This window comes from Mus musculus, chromosome 13 (genome assembly GCF_000001635.26).
Source record: "Mus musculus strain C57BL/6J chromosome 13, GRCm38.p6 C57BL/6J".
NCBI classification, from domain to species: Eukaryota; Metazoa; Chordata; class Mammalia; order Rodentia; family Muridae; genus Mus; species Mus musculus.
In genome coordinates, this window is record NC_000079.6 from 44,932,423 (window position 1) to 44,956,463 (window position 24,041).

General features: G+C 43.9%; 1 protein-coding gene across 2 annotated transcripts in view; it reads right to left on the reverse strand.

The window, feature by feature from the left end:
- The window catches only part of Dtnbp1 (dystrobrevin binding protein 1), an 80,018-nt gene that overhangs the window by 10,344 nt on the left and 45,633 nt on the right, over positions 1 to 24,041 (reverse strand). Inside the window, exon 7 of one of the 2 annotated variants that reach the window (NM_025772.4) lies at positions 20,750 to 20,772. In NM_025772.4, the coding sequence (NP_080048.2) occupies positions 20,750 to 20,772 (23 nt within the window). Of the gene's footprint in view, positions 1 to 14,446; positions 14,783 to 20,749; positions 20,773 to 24,041 lie in introns of those variants that run through there. The other variant, XM_006516984.4, reaches the window with a different exon arrangement.

A 24,041-nucleotide genomic window follows, 5' to 3' on the forward strand; every position in this document is an offset into this window, starting at 1 on the left:
GTGCAACAGCTCTTAGCCTGTCTGCTCTCAGTGCTCCATCCCGTTCTTAGCCTCTCTGCTCTCGGTGCTCCATCCCGCTCTTAGCCTGTCTGCTCTCAGTGCTCCATCCCGCTCTTAGCCTCTCTGCTCTCGGTGCTCCATCCCGTTCACCATTGGCTCCTGAGCACATTGCCCTTGGAGGGTGCGTTGGTTTGTTTGGTTTTTATAGGATCTCATACCAAGTATATAATGTCTAGTACTTAGAATATTCTGTACTTTCCTGTACTGTACACATGCCAGTAGTATAAACTAATGTGTGTTACAACAACAGAGATAGGACAGTAACCATTCTCTGGGGAGATGACTTGAGGGTACACTGTACACCCGCCTCACTGGCAGCCCCTTCAATAAGGCGTCCCTCATTGGCTCATCGGCTGTCTGTGCCTTCGTTGGCTCCCCTCCAGCCTTCACACACCCACCTGTGGTGAGAATCCTTGTGCTTCCCACAGAGCCCAGGTAGGAATCTACTGCCAGCTATAACTAGTTTAACCTTCCAAGCTGCCAGTTTATCCTCTATCCAGGCGAGGTAAGAGCACGCATTTCCCAAGGTGGTTGTTAGGATTCAGGAGTGGAACCATCAGCAATCCCGCACTGGGCAGTAACTCACAGTTGACACAACAGGCAACACGACGTCAGTAACAGACTCTCAAAAGGCAAAGCTGTCAGCACTGCTGAGCATGCCCGCAATCCAGCACTTGAGTCATTCATCCCCTCCCCCCTCCCTCCCTCTGCCCCATCTGTCCCCTCCCCCTTCACAGACAGACAGACAAGGCAGGCAGACAGACATCAGCAAGAAAAAAAAAATCAAGTATAGCACTAAAGCCCTCCTCAGGCTTCTGAACTCAGCCGCTTCCAGTGCTCAATATATGTGCAGTGTGTGTACTTGGCAAAGCCTGCAGCAGACGACAACTTGCTCATGTCTTTTGCTTCGACAGTCCACATATCTGTGAAATATATCACGACTACCCAGCACATTAGTGTAATTCAACTCTAAACACAGTAGCATCCTTCAAACACTTCACAGTCAGGTAAGCTGGCTTAAAAGAAGCAATTCCAAAATAAGCCGTTCAAAACAAAAGATCAACTTAGAAATTATCAAAAGAGGTTTTCTTAGAGAATTGTTTTAACCGACTCAAGACCATCAGTAAAGGAGTTGCATTTTCTTAGGGCTTCCATAATGACCTCGATGTCTGAGTTCCTAGTAGTGTGGATTTTCATCTGCGTTCCTCACGCTGGAGGAAATCCTCCAGAGATGGGGTGAGGAGAGGTCTGGGTGATGGAACATAAAATGACGTTTAAACAAGAAAGCACAACTGCTGGGCTGTCAGGGAGACAAGAGCCACCCTGATGGCATTCACTGAGCGGAGCCAAGAAGCAACACAGATGAGAAACCTGAAAGGAAAATGAATTAAAAGGACCTCACTCTGACTGACAGCGGAATCTTGATCACAGTCCTTTCTAAGGAAAAGCCACTCTGACTATCTGTTGTTCTGGGGAAGAGGCCAAGTTAACCCAGAGACTTAAACCCTGCCTCTGTTTCCCAAGTGCCGAAATTAAAGACATGCTACCACGACCTAGCTGAAGAATTACTTTTTAAAAATGTGTACTAACTACAATCTAATGTTATCATGTTTTGTCAGGAAACACGCATTTCAGAAAACTATAATCTATAGCTGAACTGTTCTCCAAATCTGTACTTGTGTTGTCTTATAAGCGCCACAGCAACAGATTCCTAGAAGGCTTTGTTCATGTGGCCTTGGGCTCAGCTACCCTGCTCATGAGCTGAAAACATGGTCCTTATATTTCTGGGGGAATTCCTGGTAATTGGTGTCCCAAGGATGGATGGGTGGATTTCAGCTTTGGGCTATTATAATAAAGGTACTACAAACATTTGTACAAGTTTCTAAGTGAAAATAAGAGATTTCTAAGACAAATGTCCAAAAGTCCATCTTTTGGGTTGAATGGCAAGGAAGAGCCTAAGTATACTGCAGAGAGGTCACCTCACTGACACACATGGTCAATGGATGAGAGAGCTGTTCCTCTGTGTCCTCCCAGCGGCTCCCTGAGGTTCAGAGTACTCCCCTGCAGTAATTCTGGCTCTACCACGTCCCAGCTTCACTCCAAGTTCTCCAGCAGCTGGAGTTTCTGATGACACTTTGTAAAGGTCCCTGACTGTACCACTGCCCTAATTACTTCTCGCCACATCTGGGCTTATTAACCATATTTAACTGTACTAAAACTTTGTGCAGAAACGGAAGGCTTTTAAGACATACAAGACGTTACTCTAGTTGAAACCATGGTTTTATTATCTAATTACAGCTGCACTTCCTTCCTGCGACAGCTCCCACAATAAGGTGCTCACCCATTCCTGAAGTTTTTCCTGCTTCCCTGTCCCTAACACAAGACATGAACACAAACTACCCCATAAGAGACACTACAAAAAAAAATGTCCTGGAATTAAGATATTACATGTATTTTGAATACATCAAGTTACAAACCTTGCATTTCAATAACATTTAAAAGTTTTATATGGTATCTGAGAAAGAACAATCTAGAATTCTGGGCTTAATGCTTTTATTTTATTTATTGACCTTTTATGATGCTGGGAAGGACCCCAGGCACTAACACATACCAACCAGGCAAACTCTATCAATAAGCTATATACTCACTCCAGAGCAAGTCAACCTACTCTCAAAAAGAAAGTTACATGACTTCTTATGAAGTCTTGCTCTACTTGGAAACACATATAAAGGGATAGCTTTGGGGCTGGAGAGATGTCTCAGAGGTTAAGAGCACTGACTGCTGTTCTTCCAGAGGTCCTGAGTTCAATTCCCAGCAATCACATGGTGGCTCACAACCATCTGTAATGGGAGACGATGCCCTCTTCTGGTGTGTCTGAAGACAGCTACTGTGTCTTTTATGTACATATAATATATGTACATAAAAATTTATTTTATATACATAAAATAAATAAATCTTAAAAAATAAAATAAAGGGATAGCCCTTTATACACGCACACGCACACACACCTCGTCTCCAGTACTAAATTTATTATTATTATTATTATTATTATTATTATTATTATTATTATTATTATTATTCTCAGTTCTGTGCCTGCAGCTGTGAAAGGAAGAGCCTCACCTAGCATGCAGCAGTCAAGAATGAGGCCAGTTCTACAAGTCGGAATAAGTAACCCTTTTGTTGTTGGTGGTGGTGGTGGGTTTTTTTTGTTTTGTTTTGTTTTTTGTTTTTTTGAGACAGGGTTTCTCTGTATAGCTCTGATTGTCCTGGAACTCACTTTGTAGACCAGGCTGGCCTCGAACTCAGAAATCCGCCTGCCTCTGCCTCCCCAGTGCTGGGATTAAAGGCGTGTACCACCATGCCCGGCCCTTCTTAACACCACAGAATTTGCAGCAGTTCCACAGTTGTTCCCCAAATGCAGTGACTATGAGTGACTCCTGCAGTTTCCTAAACTCAGGCCACAGGAATACTATTCTGGTGTCTGCAGTTCCGGAACACTTATTATGTTTTTATAGATTAATTCTTCTGAGAGAAATAGCTATTGTCTTGGCTTTTACAAAAACACGAGGCACAGGAACACAATATAAAGGCAAGGTTTGCTGGATGGCCAGAGACTCCTCCTCCCTGAAGTCTGCTGTCCTGGGTATGTGGTCACATGGAGGGATGAGCCCAAAAGAAAGGGCTCGTGGTTACATTCTGGATGCATAGCTCTTAGTGTGCACATGGTACTCACTCTTCAAATCCCATCACTAAGAGGTCACGGGCTGAGTGACTATCATATCCAGTACTGTCTATTTTTACTTACTTTTGATTGGGAAGAAAAAAACTAATCCCAAATTGTATGGCTTTTAGTAAAATTCTATAAGTTTACCATGAAAGGATTGGGGGTCTCTGAGACGAGAGCATGGCAGTTAGAGTTAGATGGAAGGTGTTTGCACATTCACTTTCCTGGTTAGCCAGGATGGAGAAGCTCAGGGGTTCATGGCGAAGGATGGATGGAGAGGCACCACATCTGTGGAGACCTCATGCACTGTCAACCTGCTCACCCCGATACAGGGAGATCACCAGAAGGGCTCGGTGGTCTGCAGTGAGGTCTGTGGCATCACGATGAGACACTTGCTGCAGGAGAATGTTTGACAGTAGAATGTTACAAAGGAGAAAAGCCTGCAGTAGAGTGGCCACCCAGCAGCACCACAGCACCATCACCAGACACTGAGTGGGGAGCACTCTGCACCCCATAGTGTATAACCAGTCACTACACCATGGTGCTGGCACCACAAATATGAACTGGGTTCTCATCTTCCCCATTCGCAGAAACAATGGAGGTGTTTTCAAACCATTTCAACTTGAAATTTCATGTCATAAAATTAAGACCAGTAGGCAAAACTGTAATAAACTGTTTTCAAAAGTACACATACACACCCCAAGGAGAGAGCTGCCAAGAGACGGCACAGAGGTGTAAAGCATGCTGCTCTCACTGCATTAACACAGCATGCAATGCTGCAATGCAGTGAGGGGCTTGATGACAGTCACACGCATAACGGAACTGATCAAAGCACCATCAATTGAAACCAACCCACATTCTCCTGGGGTCATGTTTTCTTCCACATTGTGCTAGGTTTTTTGTCAACTTAACACAAACTAGAGTCATTTGGGAATAGGGAACCTTAATTGAGAAGATGCCTTCATTAGACTGGCAAATAGGCAAGTCTGTGGGTCATTTTCTTGATTGATGTGGGGCGGTCTAGCCTATGGTGGGAGGAGCCACCCCTGGGCAAGTGACCCTGAGTTGTGTAAGAAGGTAGGCTGAGTTAGCCCTGAGAGTATCTCAGGGTCAGCCCATCTCCACAGCCTCGGCTCAGTCCTTACCTCTAAGCTCCAGCCTTGAGTTCCTAACCTGACTTGCCTAGAGGATAAGTCCTTGCCCCCCCCCCCCCCCAAGTTGCTTTTGGTCATGGTGTTTATCACAGTGACACACACACACTTTATGTTTTTACTAGTTGCCTTATGTTTGATAAACCAAAACCAAAAAATGTAGACTAATCAAACAGCTCAGTAAAAGTATTTGTACAGATCAAAAGCATGAGGGCAGGAGCGCGATCCCCCACACCCACATGAGCGGCCAGCACAGCGGTGTGCACCTGTAGTCCTAGCACAGGGGACACGGAGACAGGTGAGACGGCTCCCTGGCCAGTCCCCTTAGCCTAAGCAACAAGCTCCAGGTCCCAGTCAGAGATCTTGTCTCAACAAACAAGGTAGAAGGCTTCGTAGGAACACCACCTAAAGCTGACCTTTGGTCTGCCTGCACACACGTAGGTGAGGCAGGGTGGTGACTCTAGCACTTAAGTGGGGGAGAAGGCTCAGTCCACGGTCATCCTTAGAGAGCTTGAGACCAACCCTGGCCTTGCTTTACTCTTGTTCTTCCTCTTTTCCCTCTCTGTCTCTTCTCTCTCCACCCCCTCCATGTGTTCATGGTCAGCTTCTTCCTCCTCCTCCTCCACTTCCTCCTTCTACACTTCCCTCCCCCTCTTCTCTCTTTCCCCTCTCTCTCTGCCTCTACTCCCTCATCTCCCCTCCCTATGTCCTAAATAAAAAGGACCTTATCTTAAAACAAAATTAACAACAACTAAAATAAAAAATGATACATGGATTAACAACCTACTTGCTTCCAATCCCCACACCCACCCCAAAGATCTTCTGAAGAGGGAAGCAAGCCAGCCCTGGAGAGGTCTAAAATGACTTGCTGTGTGGAGGTTTGGAAGCAGCTCCTCCTTTCCTAGTGGATGGGGTAGAAGCCACAGACACTGTTATGATCTAACCCACTTACCATCTTGAGAGATTTCAAACAATCAGGCTCGACTGTTCTAATTCCTGCAGGCCGAAGCTGACTGTATTTCTTGAGCCTGGTCAACAGCCTCCTAAACAGCAATGATCTTTCCCCAAACTATGCACACTTTTCTTGTTGTTGATGTTAAGGCTGATGTCAAACTCATGGCAATACCCCTGCCTCAGCCTTCCACATGCTTGGATTACAGATATGAGCTACCAGAGCTGGCTTTTGACCCACTTCTGTTCTGGAAGGCAGAGTGGAGCCACTCTGGTCATACTCTCTGTCTATGGCTAATTTAGCAGAGATGGTTCCATGCAGTACTTCCAGGAGCAGTACTGTGCTCCAGCCTAAGAACTGCACCCAGATAGGCAAACGAGGCGTTTCACCCACACACTGTATTCGCCCCTCTCTGAGCTAAAACACTACTCCCTCACACAGCTTTCTATGACCTCCCATCCAAATGGAACCTGACAATTACAAAAACCTCTAAACAGAACAGGAGAGCCTCAGTCTCGAGTGAAGCAGAGTTCTAGGATATGGAAAGAAGGCAGATTAAAAAAAAAAAATTAAAAGAAACTGTCAAAATGAAAACACTTGAAGCTAAGCACTGTGGTTCATGCCAGTAATCCCAGATTCAGGAAGCAGAGATAGAGAGAGGTATAACAAGTTTGAAGCCAACATACTTTACATAGAAAGTACACACCAACCAAGCCTACCTAGAGAGATTTTACCTCAAAACTAATCAACCAACCAAAACCTCCATCAAAACAAAAGGTCTTATTTATACTTCAAAATGCACTGAAAATCCCTATACAAGAAAAATATTGGCAAACTAAAGAACTAGTCTGCCTCTGTCTTAGGCTTAAAAGCCATCTTACAGTAAAGACAAACTAGGCTCACTGCTGTTTGTGATGAAACTTCTGTTTCTCAAGGACTGGGCTATGCCCACCTGTAACCTTAACTACACATGGTATTCAACTGTCTGTTCCAGGAATGGCAGGCAGGCCTTTGTTTCAAAGGGTTAACCACCATCTTGCAGCTCTACCTTTGTTTTGAAAGGGTTGGTATGGCTACCTTGTTATGACTGCCTGCGGTTAGGGCAGTCTTTGTTTCAGGGGCTGTCATAACTGACTTGCTATGCTTATTTTCTGCTTCTGTAACCCCACCTATTTTGCCCGCCAAATCCTCCATTTGGAAATTCCTGACCACTGAGTCATAAGAGCTTTGTCTTCCTCATACCCAAGGCTGACCTCTAGAACCCCGCCCTAGGAGGAGGCTGTCTTGTACACGCCTAAAACAAGCTTGCTTTAATTATTTGCCTGCTTTAATTAATTTGGACAAGATGATTTGAGCTGGTGGTCTTTCTCCTCCCATCTTTGGAATTAAATAAATCATATATATCCAGATCCAAAACTGGTATAGTAAATGAACAGTTGCTTTTGCATTGCTGTAAGGAAAACACTCTCCCAGGACAGTCATGGGAGAAGGGTGTGTCTGCTCACATTCTCTGAGGAAACAGCCCCCGCACGATGAAGAAGCTGCGTCCCCGGAGAAGCTCAGTGCACAATAGTAGAGCAACAGTAGAGCATGCAGCAGTGACTTCTTCACAGAATGGACCAGGAATTAGAAACTGTGGGAAGGCTCAGACCAGGAGGCAGAGACTGGCTGCCTTGTGGAACAAGGATATCATGGTTGGAAGTAAAATGTCCCCACAGGGTTTGAACACTAATTCCCAGTTGGTGGCTGTTTTGAGAGTTTGGAAAGGCTTTTGAAATGGGGCCTACTTAGAAGTGACCTCTGGAAGATGGTTTTTGTTTGTTTGTTTGTTTGTTTTCTAAAGCATTATCACATGCATACAGAGCACCTAAGAGCCCAGAAGAGAGCATAAAATTACTTAGAAGTGGAATTAGCTGCCTTGTGGGTGTGGGAAATTGAACCTGAGTCCCCCGGAAGAGCAGTAAATGCTCCTAAGAGGTGGACCATTTCTCCAGCCCTTGGGAATGGGGTCTTAATGGTAGTAACTATTCTAGTCTACCCCCAACTTGCTGCTTCCTGCCTGTCACCACAGATCCAACTGAACTAACTCACTGGGATGTTTTCCCTGGCAAACAGCCTTATTTATTTATTTATTTATTTATTTTTGAACAATGAACCAAAATAAATCCTTCCTGAACTGAAGTTGATTCTCTCAGAGACACTGGCACTGATGAGAAAGTATTAACACGGAGCATTAGTCTCAAAGGCTTATCACCAGTGACTTGGCCTTGCCAGCCTTCGTATTGTTAGCATTGTAAACGCCCAATAGCAGTGGTGATTAGTCAGCCATCCACATCAGAGCTATCACACACTCACTCTTGTGGCTCTAGTCTAAGAAGGCAGGTAAAGGCTCAGGGACAGCTCCCTAAGAGAGCACTTCCTGAGCATGTGGTATCCTTGGTCAAACCCCAGCAGTGCAAAACCAGAACAAATCACACTACCCCGTGCAGACCCGGAGAGGCAGAAGCTGCAACTGCACCACACTGCTAGCAGGGATGCAAAGTGTCAGTGCCGTCCTGGGAAAATCAGCGACTTCTCTAAGGAGTGGTAAGCAAACCTCAGCACACACCTCAGCAACGTCTATCCTAAGATCTACCCACGATAAATGAAGATCTCCATAGTTTATGTTTTCTTTTTTAAAGGTTTATTTATTATTACATGTAAGCACACTATAGCTGTCTTCAGACACACCAGAAGAAGGCGTCAGATCTCATAGATCTCATTACAGATGGCTGGGAGCCACCATGTGGTTGCTGGGATTTGAACTCAGGAACTTTGGAAAAGCAGTCAGGGCTCTTAACCGCTGAGCCATCTCTCCAGTCCGATAGTTTATGTTTATAGTAATGTTACTCACAAAAGGAAATGAAGTACCAGGTAACTGTCGGAATATACATCTATCTCCACACAAATGTAAACAAAAGAAGCCAAGTGAACATATATAATATGTGCCATTTACATGAAATAACCAGAAAAATCTACAGACAAAAAACTGATTATGTTTGTCTAAAGTTGCAATTACAAACAGAAAGGCATCTTTGGAGATATTGTTCTATAGCAATAACAACTTGTAAAATGCATTAGAATGTTCAAGTATACACTGAAAGGTAATTGTATAATCTTGCTGCTATACTCAATGAACTGTTGAAGACCCACAATCTAACAGGACTCTGCACTGCCCTGGTGGTGAAGCGCCAGCACATTAAACACTCAGAAGAGAAATACACAACACTCTGCTTCCTTCCTTTCCAAGAGGAACGATGGAGCAGAAAGAGCCTAGGCTCTGGGGTCAGGACCATAACCATGCTTGGCTGTCTGCTTCAACACAGACTAGAAGGTGTCATGTTAACAACTTGCGTACAATGTGGCAAATGTCTCGTGCAGGAATATCCACGAAGGCAGGGGATGCAGGACGGTCACTCTCAGTCCCATCGTCTTTGAAGTGGGTCACAGACCTCCAGAGATCTATCAGGAGTCCCTGTCCCAGTCTCCCTACCCAAAGAAAGGATACTATGGTATAAATCTGCCTAACACTGGTGTGAGAAAACAAAACTTTTGTGCTTTATAATACAAAAGCCTCTGAAGGTAATTAGTAGGGCTCAAAGCCAGATATCTGGAAAAGGAGTAATTGCCAGGGAAACTAAGAAGAAGAAAGCAACCCATCACTCCTTACTTTCCCAGGTTACTTGTCATCAGACAAGAGACTTCAGAGCTCCTTTAACACTGTGCTAATTTTCCAGTTAGAACAAGTATTTTGGTATTGCATCTCCCAAATGCACAAACAACAGAACTGGCAAAGAAGCAATAAAAACGTCTTGCTAGGAGCTGGAAAGATGGCTCAATGGATAAAGCTGTTACCCACACAAGCCTGATGACCCAACCACAGAACCCATTTACAGTCAAGCAGGTGTAGCACCACTTGTAATTCTAGCACTTTGGAGGCAGAGACGGATCCCTAGGGCAAGGTGGCTCGCTGAGTCCGTGAGCTCCAGGTTCCGCAGGAGACCCAGTCTCAGTACAGAAACAAGAATGGATACAGGAAGACACTTGATACCAACTTCAGCTCTCTACCTGCATGAATGTGCACGCACACACACACACACACACACACGTTTACTCAGTATACCAACACAAATAGGAGAATTTCACAAGGCCCCAAGTCCTAAATGAAGAGCTATGAGCAATGAATGGCTACTGAAAAGTGAATCTGTCTTCCCTTGGGATGAGTCTCCATGGGTCATACAAACCCAAGCAGTCAGCCACAAATCCAAGGATGTAAGAGCAACAAGAAACAGGGCTCAGTAGGTTATAGGCATGTACATGTATGTATGTCTACATGTATGTGTAACATCAACTATAGGAAAAAGGGTCACTGGTTTGAGAGGGAGGAGTAGAGGTAATACAAACACAGCACTGGCATCTGAAACGTCAATGTTTAAGAAGGTGTCTGCTCACAAAGGAAAGGGACCGTACTACATCAAGGTTCTATAACCTGGGGGTCACAACAGCTATCTGCCATACACTTTCTCTCTGGACTTTAATTTAGGTCAATGACAAAAACACTTCTCACAAACAAAACAAAAGCCTATTTGGTTCAAGATGACCCAGTAAGTCACACCCACTGTAGCTTTCAGAGTAGCCACTTTCTGCTGTGGCTGTGCCTCCTCCCCTGCTTTGGGAAGAGCACTGCACAGTGAGATAGATGGAGAAGCCAACAGTGTGATGAGGGGGCAGGGGAACGGTCTCCAGTGAGCCAATGGCAGGACAAGCTAGGATGCAGGAGAGGGGCATTTCTAGCTACACTTGGTGGCTCAAATGTAGGCAGCATGCAGCAAGAAGCAAACTTACTCATGGCATTTTGTCAGCCACAGAATGAGAGAACTACAAGGCACTGCTGCAGAGAATAATGTGACTATCCTACATCAGTAACTCGGCAAGACATTTCATGCTATACAGTACACTGTAGCTGGCAGAGCACTGTAAGGTTCCTGCTGACTTCAGCTTGCCACGAGTTAAAAAAGTGAAGAGCTACTGAAAAAGGGTGAACTGGCTTTCTCCTGGGATGAGTCCCCATCCCAGGTATGATGGCACACACCTGTAATCCTATCACTTGGTAGGTGGCGACAAACATACCAGGAGTTCACCTAGGGCTACGTGAGACCCTGTCACAAAACAAACAAGTCAATTCTGTCCCATGATGATCACAGAGTGCTAGTCAGAGAGTGAACTGGCACATTCTCTCTCAACAGCCAGTGGCCAGGGCTGACTTGGTTCCCAGCATCCGTATCAAGGAGCTCACAACTGACTGTTCACTCCAGCTTCTGGGCCTCTTCTGCTGTCCGAGGGCACTGCACTTACACACAAAACCATTCACATCAAAAAGCTAATGGCCAGCACCCACTAACAACACACTGTAAAACCTATAGCTCTGAAACACTCTGTACTCAGAGATGCTTAGCACAGTGTAATTATGATTGGCATAAAGCCAAATTGGCCACCACCCAAATTCCCAAAGGCATAAAAGCAATTTTTAGGTGTTAATAATGTGAGATTATACTTCATAGTTAATCTAGCTGGGTGTGATAGCAGAGGATGATAATCATGATTTAGGTGGCTGATGCAGGAGGATTACAATGAGTTCCAAGACAGGCTGGAATACAATGAGATCCTGTTTTAACAGCAGTAGCAACAATGCTATTTAGCAGAAAAAAAAATGGCTTCAAAACTTTGGCAGTAATCACAATTCTTAAAGATGGTCTCAGACGGGATTCTGGAAAAATTAGAGTGGGTGTAGACAAGACACAAAGCCTCTCCTGTCAGACATTAACCAGGGAAAATTAACTTGGCCCTCAGCAAGGTTTGCAGAGAGCTGTACTGTAAGAGGGCTGCTAAAGTATTTAAATGGGCTCACAGGATGGTTTCTTAAGTGCACCGTGACGGGCTAACCTTTTCTTCACACTGTGGGAAGGAGTATCTGTCTTCTCAATAGGTAATCCTGTACTGACACAGAAGAGAATGCTGGCAGATGTCAGTAGACCCCAGTGTCTCCGGTCATCTCCCCTATTGCAGGGGGACCACTGACCCCTCACAGGGAAGCAACCACAGCTCACAGCCTGTAGACACACAACGGGCAGTCCTGGGCGGGACAGGGACAGAAGAACCAAGGGTTTCTTAGGTCAGTTGGTCGGTGCCTGACTTCTCCCTTCATCTGGAATTCTCCGTGAGCCAGCAGTCTCCTGAGTTAGTGGGAACTCCACAGCTGCTTTCAAAGGCAGACGCGGAAGGCCCATAGGAGCCCACAGGTAATTCCTTAGCACCGACCTCTGAGAGAGCGCAGAGACACCATGAAGCATCACAGGTAGCCGACAGGTCAGTCCTCTTCTCAAGCCTGACAGGCAATGTTCCCACACAATTCTTGTCCGTGGTGCTCAGATTTAGTTTTAGGAAAGGTACAATTTTTGCTGTCAAGTTTATACTATGTTCCACTGAAAGGGGAATGAGACAGAATGGCTGCATTTGTTCAAGATATCAAATGTGTTATTCAACAAAAGCTTATACCAATTGGTTCCTAAAATGATCTATTGCTATAATTATTGATCATGAAATAGTGGTCTAATCTTTATAAAAATTTGAAAGGTAATATTTAAGGGTCACAACTCTCATCTCAAGCTCTATTTTTATGTAGTTTAATACATAAAAAAGCTGTCATAGAGTGTCAATTCCTCTCCAGTATAAAACATTTTCCTAGAGATTTCCAGGTCAGGCATGGTGTGGTATCTGACAAAGTATCAGAATAAAGACTCATCTAGGTTTGAAAAGTAAACTGCTCAGCTTAGCAGTGATGCACACCTTTAATCCTGGTGCTTGGGAGGCAGAGGTAGGTGAGTTCAAGGCCAGCCTGGTCTACAGAATGAGTTCCAGGATAGCCAGAGGCACACAGAGAAACCCTGTCTCGGGTGGGGAAAAAAAAAAAAAGAGGCAGGGGCAGGGATGGGGGCGGGGATGGGGGAGGGGGTTGGGGGGGTGCAGAGAAAGAGTGAGCTAGTGAGCAAGCATGAGGCCCAGAATCAAATGAAAAGGCAGGATGTAAATCTCCATGCTTTCTTCAAACATCTTTACCCCATTATAGACAAGCTCCTTAAAAACAAGTATAAATACACACTGACATATCTTAAAGAGACCAAGAGCAGACACTTAATATTCTTGGCAGAATTCATCAACAAATAAAAATTGTTAAGAAATAATTTCCTAGGTTAATAATTTAAAATAATGCCCACACTAAAACTACTCCTCTTAGAACTGCCAAGGCTAAGCACGCCTGGGAGAAACAAGCCATCGTGCAGTCTACAAGCAACACTGAAGTCTCACTGCCCCCATCCTTACATGCTTTCCCCTCATTACCTCACAGGTAAAACAAGCAAGAATGTAGTGTACTCCTAATTGGAGTTCCATTTCATAAATTCTTCACTTGTTATGTTTAAGCACAGGCCTGGGTGGTACAGCGTGTGCCTGTATACCTGAAGCCCTCAGTTCAATTTCTAAACTACAACAACAGCAAAGTTAAAGTATGAGACAGACGAGACAGGAAGGAAAATTCTTCAATTGACTTTGATGCTAACTCGAAATCTCAAAAGCAGAAACGCCACACAGAGTAAGAGACTGGAGCCACACACTCTTTTCAGGCTTCTACCTGACAGGGCATGATATACACATGAAACATGCCACAGCATATGCTGCCTTAAAGGCCTAATGGGGAGTTTTTACAATGCAGTAACTAGCAGAAATTGTCCATCAGTTGCTTCTAAGGACAGAATCACATTACTCACCCAAATACTAAGAACGAAGTCTTCAGCTTTGTTTGTTTTCCAGCAAACCCCACGGGCTTATATGCTTCGACAGGCATTCTTAAAGACTTAAGATCCTCTCCTCAACTACCAGGTAATAAGAAGGATGCCCAGGTTCTAGGAACTTATACATTTTAAGTCTATAGGAAGCATTAAGACATTTGCAAGCCCATCTTAGAATCAGCCATCTTAGATGAACCCAGAGTAGCATGGGGTGAACTTTAACTTTCTTCTGTCTCCAGATATGGTCACACACTTAACTATGCTACCTTCTGCTTAGAAAATGAGCACCCTAGCAGCAAGGGTGCTGAGTTAACTCAAATTTCTAATCACAAGAGATGGACTGGCACTGCTTGCCTGACATTTTAGCTTCTAAAATAAACGCTGCTTCAGAAAAACATCTGTCTGGGAAATTTCACCTGACAGATGAGGAGATACGAATTACACATGCAAATGTCCTAGATTCCCATGGTACATTTATTTGTTCTCAGAATTAATTTAGCGGTAATTACTTACTGATAATACATAGTAAATAAAGCTCTCACTATAGTATTTATAGGTTCAAATCAGGTTAAATTTAATTTCAGCTTTGTAATACTATTTCATCTGTATACCATGCAAATGTAAGAGTTCTAAATGAAAGCAGCTAAGGAAAAACATGACATAAAGTCCCACCTACAGGGGGTCCTCTGACTGTTTTCCTGGAGTCCTGGAGATGACATGATTAAGAACTGAGCAAACGGGCAGAAGCACGCTGGTCCAGAGGAACCCCAGTTACCAGGCAGCTCCCCTCACGTGCATCTTCTGAGATGGAGAACAAAGGAAGCGAGGCTGCAGCCAGAAGCTGGCTTGGTTTTCCTCCAAAGAAAATGTGTTGAGCCTTTTGGTTTCCCGATGATTCTGATGGCTTAAGCAGACAGACATGGGAATCTCCTGCCTCTATAAAGCAAAATGCAAGCTCTCAGGGGCTCTGGCATACAAAGATGCACGCACTGATCTGGGACCATACCAAATGATGCTGAAAATAGGGGTGGGCTGGGCTGGAAATATACTAAGTCCTTCTGAACTTGTCATCTAGGTGCAAAGATGCAAGAGAAGCATCTAAACAGCACAAGAAACATTAATGTCTGAAGGTGGACAAATTAAAATAAAGGATAGGTTTGCTTTATAATACATAGGCATCTTTAAATTTCCCCCATCACATTTAAATGTAGCTTTAATAAAGGCTCCCTGGAATTCAGTAGCACTACCCAGTGGCTTGGAATGTACAGCAAGCCCTCAAATGTCACACTTCTGACAGTTACAGTAACTGGCAGCCGAGCCCTGCTTTAGAACTGCATAGCCCATAAACGTTCTCTGCTGTTCTTCTTCAATCAACCTTTCTACATTCTCTTTTCCCCTTTTAGGCAAATACACTAAAAAAACAAAACAAAACAAACAAACAAACAAAACAACTTCCTTTAACCTAACACTCTCTCTCCCATTCTCCTTTTTTCCTTTAGCCTTACTTTTGTTGTTTTGTTAATTTGAGACTGGTTCTTGCTTTGCTGCCAGACTAGTGGACTCATGGGCTGGAGCATCTGAAGGAAGGAGCTGAGCTCACAGGCACATGCCAGCACGTGCAGCTCACCCTAAGCTCCCAGATCTTGGATCTGCTCTTCTCCACCCTACCCTCCTAAGAGATCCCAGAAATTATAAAGCAGATCTACCCTGTGAGTTCTAACTGGAACTCCTTGGGTTCAGATGAACCTCCACGCTCCCTTGAGCATGCACTCCCACAAGGAACAACAATCTTTAACATAAGCCTTTCAAATTTGATAATGTACATATATAACTCAACCTCTATATATAATGTTATTACAAATACAGGTACTGTATTGAGATGGTAGCTCAGTTTGTAGAGTTCTTGCCTTGGAACGCATTTGATGCCCAGCGTCACACAGATGTGACGCAGTGGGGAGCACCTCCAATCCCAGCACTCAGAGTCAGGCAGGAGGTTCAGAAGCTCAGTCATCTACAGTGATGAGGCCAGCCTGAATTACATGAAAAACTGCCTCAAGAACAAACAGCGTACAAAATTAACATCTAAAAAGATCGCAGAAAGAAAGAAAAATGAGACAAGTTCTAGAAGTGAGGAACAAAGCTAACCAAGTGAAGATGCCAGCCAATAAGCCTGAGGACTCCAGTTCAGTACTCACGAGGTGGGAAGGAAAGAGTTCACAGGCTGTCCTCTGGTTACTCAAGCACACATGCACGTGCGGACACACACACACACACACACACACACACACATGCATGCATGCGTGTGAACATACGTGGGCCTCCCTCCCTGTTCCCTCTGTGGAGATCACTGGTCTAACCACAAAGCCCTGCGTATGCCTGACAGGAAGGCCGTCATGTACCACTTGCTCCCCCTGTGTCCAACTGTCCCTCACTTCTTCCCACGCATCAGATGCTTCGGTGATGACAAATTACTTGTAGTTCTTTCAGTGAACAAGAAATCCAAACTTTAGCTTCAGTTCTTGAAATAAATGTCCGTACATTCCTGCAGTGTTCTCACCCTTCCCACTGTCCTTCCTGTCCTCCTTCCCTGCAGGGACGTACCGGTCAGTCTGAGCGAGAGCTCCAGTTGATTACCCCGTGTTAAGTGTCTATTCCCCCTCTTGTAGGTAATACTCAAACTACGTTTGCCTTTCTATCCTGTAAGCTCTAGCAGTGTGTCAGATCCATGAGGGTAAAAGGTGGTTCTGTCATCCAACTTGAGTCTTTATCACTTAGTATTCCCAAACAGCAGCTAAAATAGCTTTGCCTCACATGTTGGAGCAGCTCCTGGACTGAAGCAGCTGTTACGCAAGCTCAACATGTACTACTATTAGTTTGATTTGAAGCACACTAAATGTTGCTATGTCACTGTAAGCACAAGGTACATTTCACAGTCACCCAGCAAGTGAGAATCCTAATATCTCTCAAGTCTCCAGTCAGGTGATATGTTGGTTTGAATGAAAATGGCTCCCCTGGGCTCTCAGCCACTGAGCCATCTCACCAGCCCCACCCACAGTTTTAATTCCATACTCAGTAAGCATTATCTTCTGACTGAAATTTCTTATATAAATTACCCACACTGCACTAGATTAAAAAAAAAAGAACAGAAATATAGATGGTATAGTTCATGTACAGAACCCTTCCTCTGAATTCTTTCTAATTTCTGACTATATGATTTATGGCAAATTTTAAAGGCTAACTCTATTAAGTTTCCCAAAGAGTTGCAATCCTCATTTATTATAATTGCCTTTAACTGTGAGGTTCCATTTTTATCCAGTATTTAATTTGAGCACAGAGAGCAGTACACTGCAGAGGTGGCTGTGTGAGCAGACACTCTCCCTAGCTAAGCTAGCTGTTGTATTTATGGAGATCGGTATCCGAGAGAGTGGCTAATGTCTCCTCTAAGTATTCAACAAGGACAGGTCCAGCTGGTGTAGCTTCCAGAGAAAAGGGTCTGGTGGTTCCTTGACAAACAAGGCAAACGTAATATATAAAACCATGCTAAGTCAAGTATTATACAATCAGAGAGGAATTGCTAACTGTAAATCTTTGTTCCTTTGCAGTGATACATTTTTAGACTTAAAATCTTAAGAGTAATTTTTAGGATTTATACATGGAATAAAAGCCTACTTTTAAAACTAGGGGCTGAAGAGATTGCTCAGCAATTCAGCCCACTTGCTGCTGTAACAGAGCATCTGGTTTGTTAGCTACACGGCAGCTCACTACCTTGTAACTTCAGTTCCAGAGGAGCCAACACCCTCTTCTGACCTCTATGGGCACTGCATACACATGATATATATACATTCATGCTACCAAAATATTGTTTCATGAAAATAAAATTAACCTAAATACCTGAGTTTGATCCCTGGGGCCCATGTAAAGGTGGAAAGAGTGACCAGACTCCACAGAGCTGTGCTCTGGTCTCCACACACACAGCCTCACACAAACAATAATAAAACTAACAGGTATGCTGCCAAGTGCCTTTCATCCCATCACTGAGGAGGTAGAGGCAGATAGACCTCTGTGTATTCATGGCCAGCCTGGTCTACTCAGCATAGTAAGACAGTCTCTTTAAAAAATTAAATGAAATTCTTTTCTTGCTGGATATGACAGCATACACCTACCATCCCAGCTACTGAGACAGAAGGAGCATGCATTTCGAGGCAAGCCTAGCTAATTTGGTGAGACTGTCCTAAAGCATAATTACAAAGGGATGGGCAGAGTTCAGAAGGAGACTGCTTTTCTAGCATGTATAAAGGACCTTTGTCCAGCCCTATTAACAAACTCTAGCTCTAAAAAAAAAATAAAATAAAAAATAAAAACCAAACCATCCTTTCTCTACTGTTTTTAATACTTGAAACTCCTCACCAAGCTTAAGGGAATGCAGCATTTGGGGAATTAAAAGTCTTCTCACTACTAGCATTGAAACAACAGTTTTCATACCACAGCAGACATCTGCCTCGTGCAACAGAAGAGCATGATAAACTGAGCACATCAGCCTCAGCAAGCAGAGGGAGAAGCCAGACTCTGGGATGACACCAACTCTGTTTCTAATCTGGTGCTTCATTCCCTCCAAGTCACTCACTTCTTCAACTTAGAGAGGGCCTCCAAGTGTGACGACTAAGCTGAGTAAAACTGCAGAAAGTAAAACCTCTTGTTCCTCTGCACTCTCAAAAGGTTCAAGAACAAAGGCAACATTAAAAAATAGGATTATAACATGATTGGGTTAATTTTTAAACCTTTTATCCATTAATATTTTGGAAGAATAGTTAATTTTCTTATTATAGGCTAATTGTACTTCTAAAGTAATGGCAAAACATTCAAATGCAAACGTTTTTCTTTCCTTCCCCTTTTCTTAAGACAGGCTCTCCTCATCTTTGGTTAGGTTGGTGATGTTGTGCTCCTGGGTTCAGGGACTCACTCTCCTACCCCCGCCTCCTAACACACTGGAGTATAAGTGCATGCCTCTGTGAATGTGAGTCTTTTTTTTTTTTTTTTTTTTTTTTTTTTGGTTTTTAAGACAGGGTTTCTCTGTGTAGCCCTGGCTGTCCTGGAACTCACTCTGTAGACCAGGCTGGCCTTGAACTCAGAAATCCACCTGCCTCTGCCTCCCAAGTGCTGGGATCAAAGGTGTGTGCCACCACTGCCCGGCCGCAAGGGTGATTCTTAAAATACACTTAAAGCGTACCTATAAGGCAAATTTTGAGTTTGGTCACATTCAAGAGCATAAATTGTTCTGTGGATAGACCTGGTGTAGATGCTGCACAAAATTAGAAATGTGCATATAAATAAGAGATTTCATCCCAAGTTGAATTACTATATCAAGCAATATGTAATACTAGCTAACCTTTTGCAAACAGTTGGTCTCTGAGAACAATACGCTACAACAAAATGCTTCATGGGGAGACGCAAGTCAAGCTGACACTTTATTATATAACATGTGCCTGCTTGTCTTTTATTGTTAGCTTGACGGGGCTTTTTTCATCTCTTTATTATATAAGAAATACTAAACTGCTCAATCAAAACAAGCAAGAAGCAAAGAGGCATTTGATGAGGATTTCAAATCTTATTTCATTCAAACTACTAGTGAAAAGCAACACCCATGCATAGGGGACCACAATTACGTAAAAGCCATGAGAGTGTGACAATACATGCCATCACGTGGTCACAGAGCAGCATCTTCAACAACTGGCCATGAGCTTAGCCACCACAGTGGGTAAAATAGAAATGTTGACAACACAGGGTCTGTTCGGTACAGCCATAGTAGGAATAGCCTTTAGGACCTTTGTCCTAACAAGTGAGGCACACAGGTAATACGAGCATAAACAACATGCTGGAGAGCCTTCAGGCACACAGTAGGTCAGTGTGAGCGAGCGCACAGGAGTTGTAACCAGCATGCTGCAGACCACAGGAGAGTCAGCGATAACTCTCTTCTTCTTTTTCTTGTCAAGAGTCTCTGGAATTAGTAACGAGCGCCTGGCAGGCGTACTGGAAGGACACTGGCTGCTTGCAAGCCTGTGTGTTGCTTTCCTAGAGGCGCCCTATGACCAGTGTGGTGGTTTCAATGAGAAATTTCCTCCATAGCCAGGCAGCCGAACACTCGGGGTCCACTGGTGGCAATGCTTGTCAGGGTTTGAGAAGATACTGCTCTGCTGAAGGGAACAGATCACTAAGGGCAGGCCTCAACAGTTCCTATCGATCATCAACCCATGTTCAGCTCTCTTCTGCTTCATGCCTGTGGTTAAGGGTGGGCCCTCTCGGCTTTGTGTTCCAGATCCCCCTGTTCCAGGCCTCCCCCGCCATTATGAACTCTCCCTCTGGAAAGGACCAAATAAACCCTTCCTCCTGTACAGTGCCTGAGCCACAGCAACAAAACAGGAACTAACACGACCAAGTAAGGAGAACATGCTGAGAACTGTTCGCTGTGTCCCCCTTAAAAAGCTCCTCTAAGATAATCTCAGAACGTGTTTCATCAAAATCTCTATTTTTACAGATGGAGAAACAAAGCCAAAGTCAAAAGACTCATCAAAGTCACAAACAGTCTAGGAACAGAACCCAGCTCTGATAAAGCAAACCTCTTGGCAGTGCATGAGGCTGTAGATACTCTGCGCTCCCTCCCCGTCTCCTCTTCTGTGACCCAGACAGGCCGTGTACAGCACAAACCAGTTTCTGAAACCCTACAGCTCCACCTGCTGAACATTTCTTCCAGGAGTTATTAGCACAAACTTTCACACAGCACCTGTGCTACAGTTAAACCAGAACTTCAAACTTACTGTGAGTAACTAAAACTTAGGCAAACAGTACTATGCCAACTCTGCTTTTTAATATAAACTACCCCGTTTATAGGAAGGAAGGAGTTATTTCCTTATCACCAAGATACAACATCTGACATCAATTAATCCTCAACTACTTGGAAGTGAAGAATTAAACAGAGAATTACCTTTGAAGGCTTCAAGCTCCTTCCTATAAGAAAAGAGAAAAGCAAATTTAAAATAATTCCTCCCCACTGAAAATTGCTCTTGCACAGTTTATGTGCTTAAAATACCCAGAATAGCTTTAGATGTTCATGTATTGACTATGCATCACTGAAAATATCAACACAATTAGACTAAAGTAATGGTTTTCATTTCTGCTCTTATCTCCTAATGGCTCAAAAACTCTACTAAAATTTAAGTTACAAAAACAAATGTAAGAATACAGAGAACATTTTCATGCTATATATGGTCCATCTCATACAGAAAAAAATTTAGAAAAGCACTTATTATAATCTTGATAAATATTGAACAATAGATTTTTAAGGTCTTCAACTAAAATTTACCAGAATAGCAGTAGTTATTTCTCCACTCAGTAGCAAAGAGGAAAAGTGAGAAAACGATATGAAAGGCTGACATTCACAGATCACCCTGCCCCTGAAGAGCCACATATCTCTAGGCCTCTTCTGGTTTGCTGAATGTCAATGTCAATTAAGGATGCTAACATGCACCCTTACATTCCTCAGGCAATACACAGTGAAGAAACAGAGAATGCTCCATAAAACCAACCCTCTGTGATAGACAAAGAGGTCACAGCAGGTTACATTCCAGTTTCCTCTTATAATTTTGTATGTTATGGCTTTCCCTGTATCAGTATTAATGAGAACATTTGAGGAGGTAAGTTTCTTTAGTAAAGACTAGCGCTCCTGGAATACAAGACTATCTGTCATTTACACTTTACGTCTTACTAAAACTGTAGGCTCGTTTAGAACTCAGGTCAGCACAGCAAGCTGACTACGATGCTGCTCACTGGCCCTTGAGGACAACCTAGCACCAGAAGCACACCAGGGTTGTGCCCTGCTGATAGGGGAAGCCTGTACAGAGGGCTGCCTGGCTCACACCGCTATCAAACGCAACAAAGTATCTGTGCAACAAGGTACACAAAGAAGCACTGCATGAACAGGTGTGTGGGGTCACACTTGCGTTTTTATCTGCTCTTTGTGAGAAGCAAGACACAGTGTAAATGGACCACAACATTTATAAAAATCTTTTCTCCACTTTCTAGGACAACTGCCCTTTTCAGGGTTAAGAGAGCCTGAAAATGGCAAATATTGACACACAAGTGACACAAGAGAGAATTTCAGGGACTTTATGTAGATGAACATTGGCCCTGAATACTGTAGTATGCTAGGAAAATCCTCTACAGCTGACCTACAAACAGGTCCAGTCCTAGAGTGGGAGGTACTTTACCTGGCATTTGGAAGACTTAGAAACAACATTCTAAAATAGCTTTTTAAAACACTCACCATTAAAATTCAAAAATTCACGGTGTCTCTCATACCCAGGATGGAAAAACTGGTGTGGCATCTCCTATAGCTAGCTCCCTCCCATACTATATTGTCTGAACATTCACAAGCCAGTAACAGTTTGGTTTGCCTTCCTTGTTTGGAGGACAAGGGAGACAGATAAAGTTTTCTTACAAGGGAAAGCAATCTGAAAATTCAGGAAATGGGTCCAAGTGGCTTGCATTCCCTTGACAAAAACAAAACCTCCAGTAATATTAAAAGCATTCCTGCACTGGCCTGGCAAGATGGCTTGCTGACATGCCTGATGATCTGAGTTAATTTCTGTAACATATGATGGAAGGAAAGAATTGACTATCACAAGGTTTCACCTCTAACCTCCATACCAGTGCTGTGGCTTGTGCGTGTGTGTATGCACACACACAGACACACAGACACAGACACACACACACAAACACACAGGGTTTTCCTTCTATCTAAGAAAGAGTTTTCTACAGACTCTGGGTCTAGCTGGGTGTGGTGGTGCACACCTGTAATCCTAGCACTCAGGAGACCATGACAGGACCAAAAGTGTGGTCTAGCCTAAGCCACAGAGCAAGGATGCATCTTTAAAAATAAACAAATAAAATAATGACCCAGGGTCTTAATAAGGATCCATGACTTGAAAGCACCGGACTTCTGCCAACGAAAACACTGGTAAGTCCTGAGAAAGCCCAACGATGTCCGGAAGGCTGACCTGCTCTCCTCCTGCGATTAATGCCAGTGACACCAACCTGGTCCATTGAATGGAAGAGCCCAGAATATAACAGTCGGCCTTTTAATGACTATTCCGCAAGAGTGTCAACCAATACTGACTTGTCTGTTACCGAGACCTTAGGCAAAAGAAATCTAAGTTGGTCACAGTTTCTAAGTTTCACTGTGAAACCCTTTTCTAGGGTCATTTTGAAATCCACAAAGGATCCAGTGAGAAAAATGACAGTATGACAGCCATTAGCTGCACTTTTGTACAGGGACTTCCTCCCAAGACCAGCAGGCTTACCAGAAAACAAAAGTCAAAAGATAGCTGAGCTCACACCCATAATCCCAGCACCTGGAGGAGTCTGAAATGGGAAGACTGCTGTGAGCTTAAGCTTAGTATGGCCTATATAGTGTGAGATCTTTAAAAGAAAACAAAGGAAAAGAAGGACAAGACAGAACCACAAATGGGAAGGAAGGCTACTGGCTGAACTCATAGTCCAGCAGAACATTCCAGAAGACCTGGAACAAGATTTAAAAAAAAAAAAAAAGGCTTCCAAATCAGCGGCCTTGCAATTAGAGCAGCTCCATGTTGATCAGCCACCAGAGCTGTTGGTCTGCAGTCCAGGCCAGCAGGACACTTCTCCAGTGAGTAACACTCAGAATAGCAGCTGGGCCAAGCTGCTGAGGCTGAATTAGAACGATCCCCACAGGCTCACATATGAGTGACACTATTTGAAAGGATTGCAAGGATTAGGAGGCGTGGCCTTGTGGAGGATGTGTGTGTCACTGGGGGTGGGCTCTGAGGTTTCGAAAGCCCACCCACGCTAGGCCTAGTTCTTCTTTCCTGCCTATAGCTCAGGATGTAGCTCTCTGCTACTGTTCCAACACCTGTCTGCATGCCACCGTGGTTATCACTATCACCATAATAGACTAAGCCTCTGAAACTTTAAGCAAGTCCCCAATTAAATACTTTCTTACAATGTTGCCTTGGTCTTGGTGTTGTCACAGCAATCACTCCTCAGGTTGAAGAGCCCAGAGTGGTTAAAAGCACTGCCCTCTGCCCCCTCTCACTGCATGTCCTCAGGCCCTGCGTTCTTTTCAGTTAACCCCATATAAGCTGAGGTAAGACCACTGCCTTAGAACAGCTTGAGCCTCACCAACATCCTGTTAGCCATCACACCCTGGGTCAAGAACTAACCCTCAACTTACAAATTTCTTC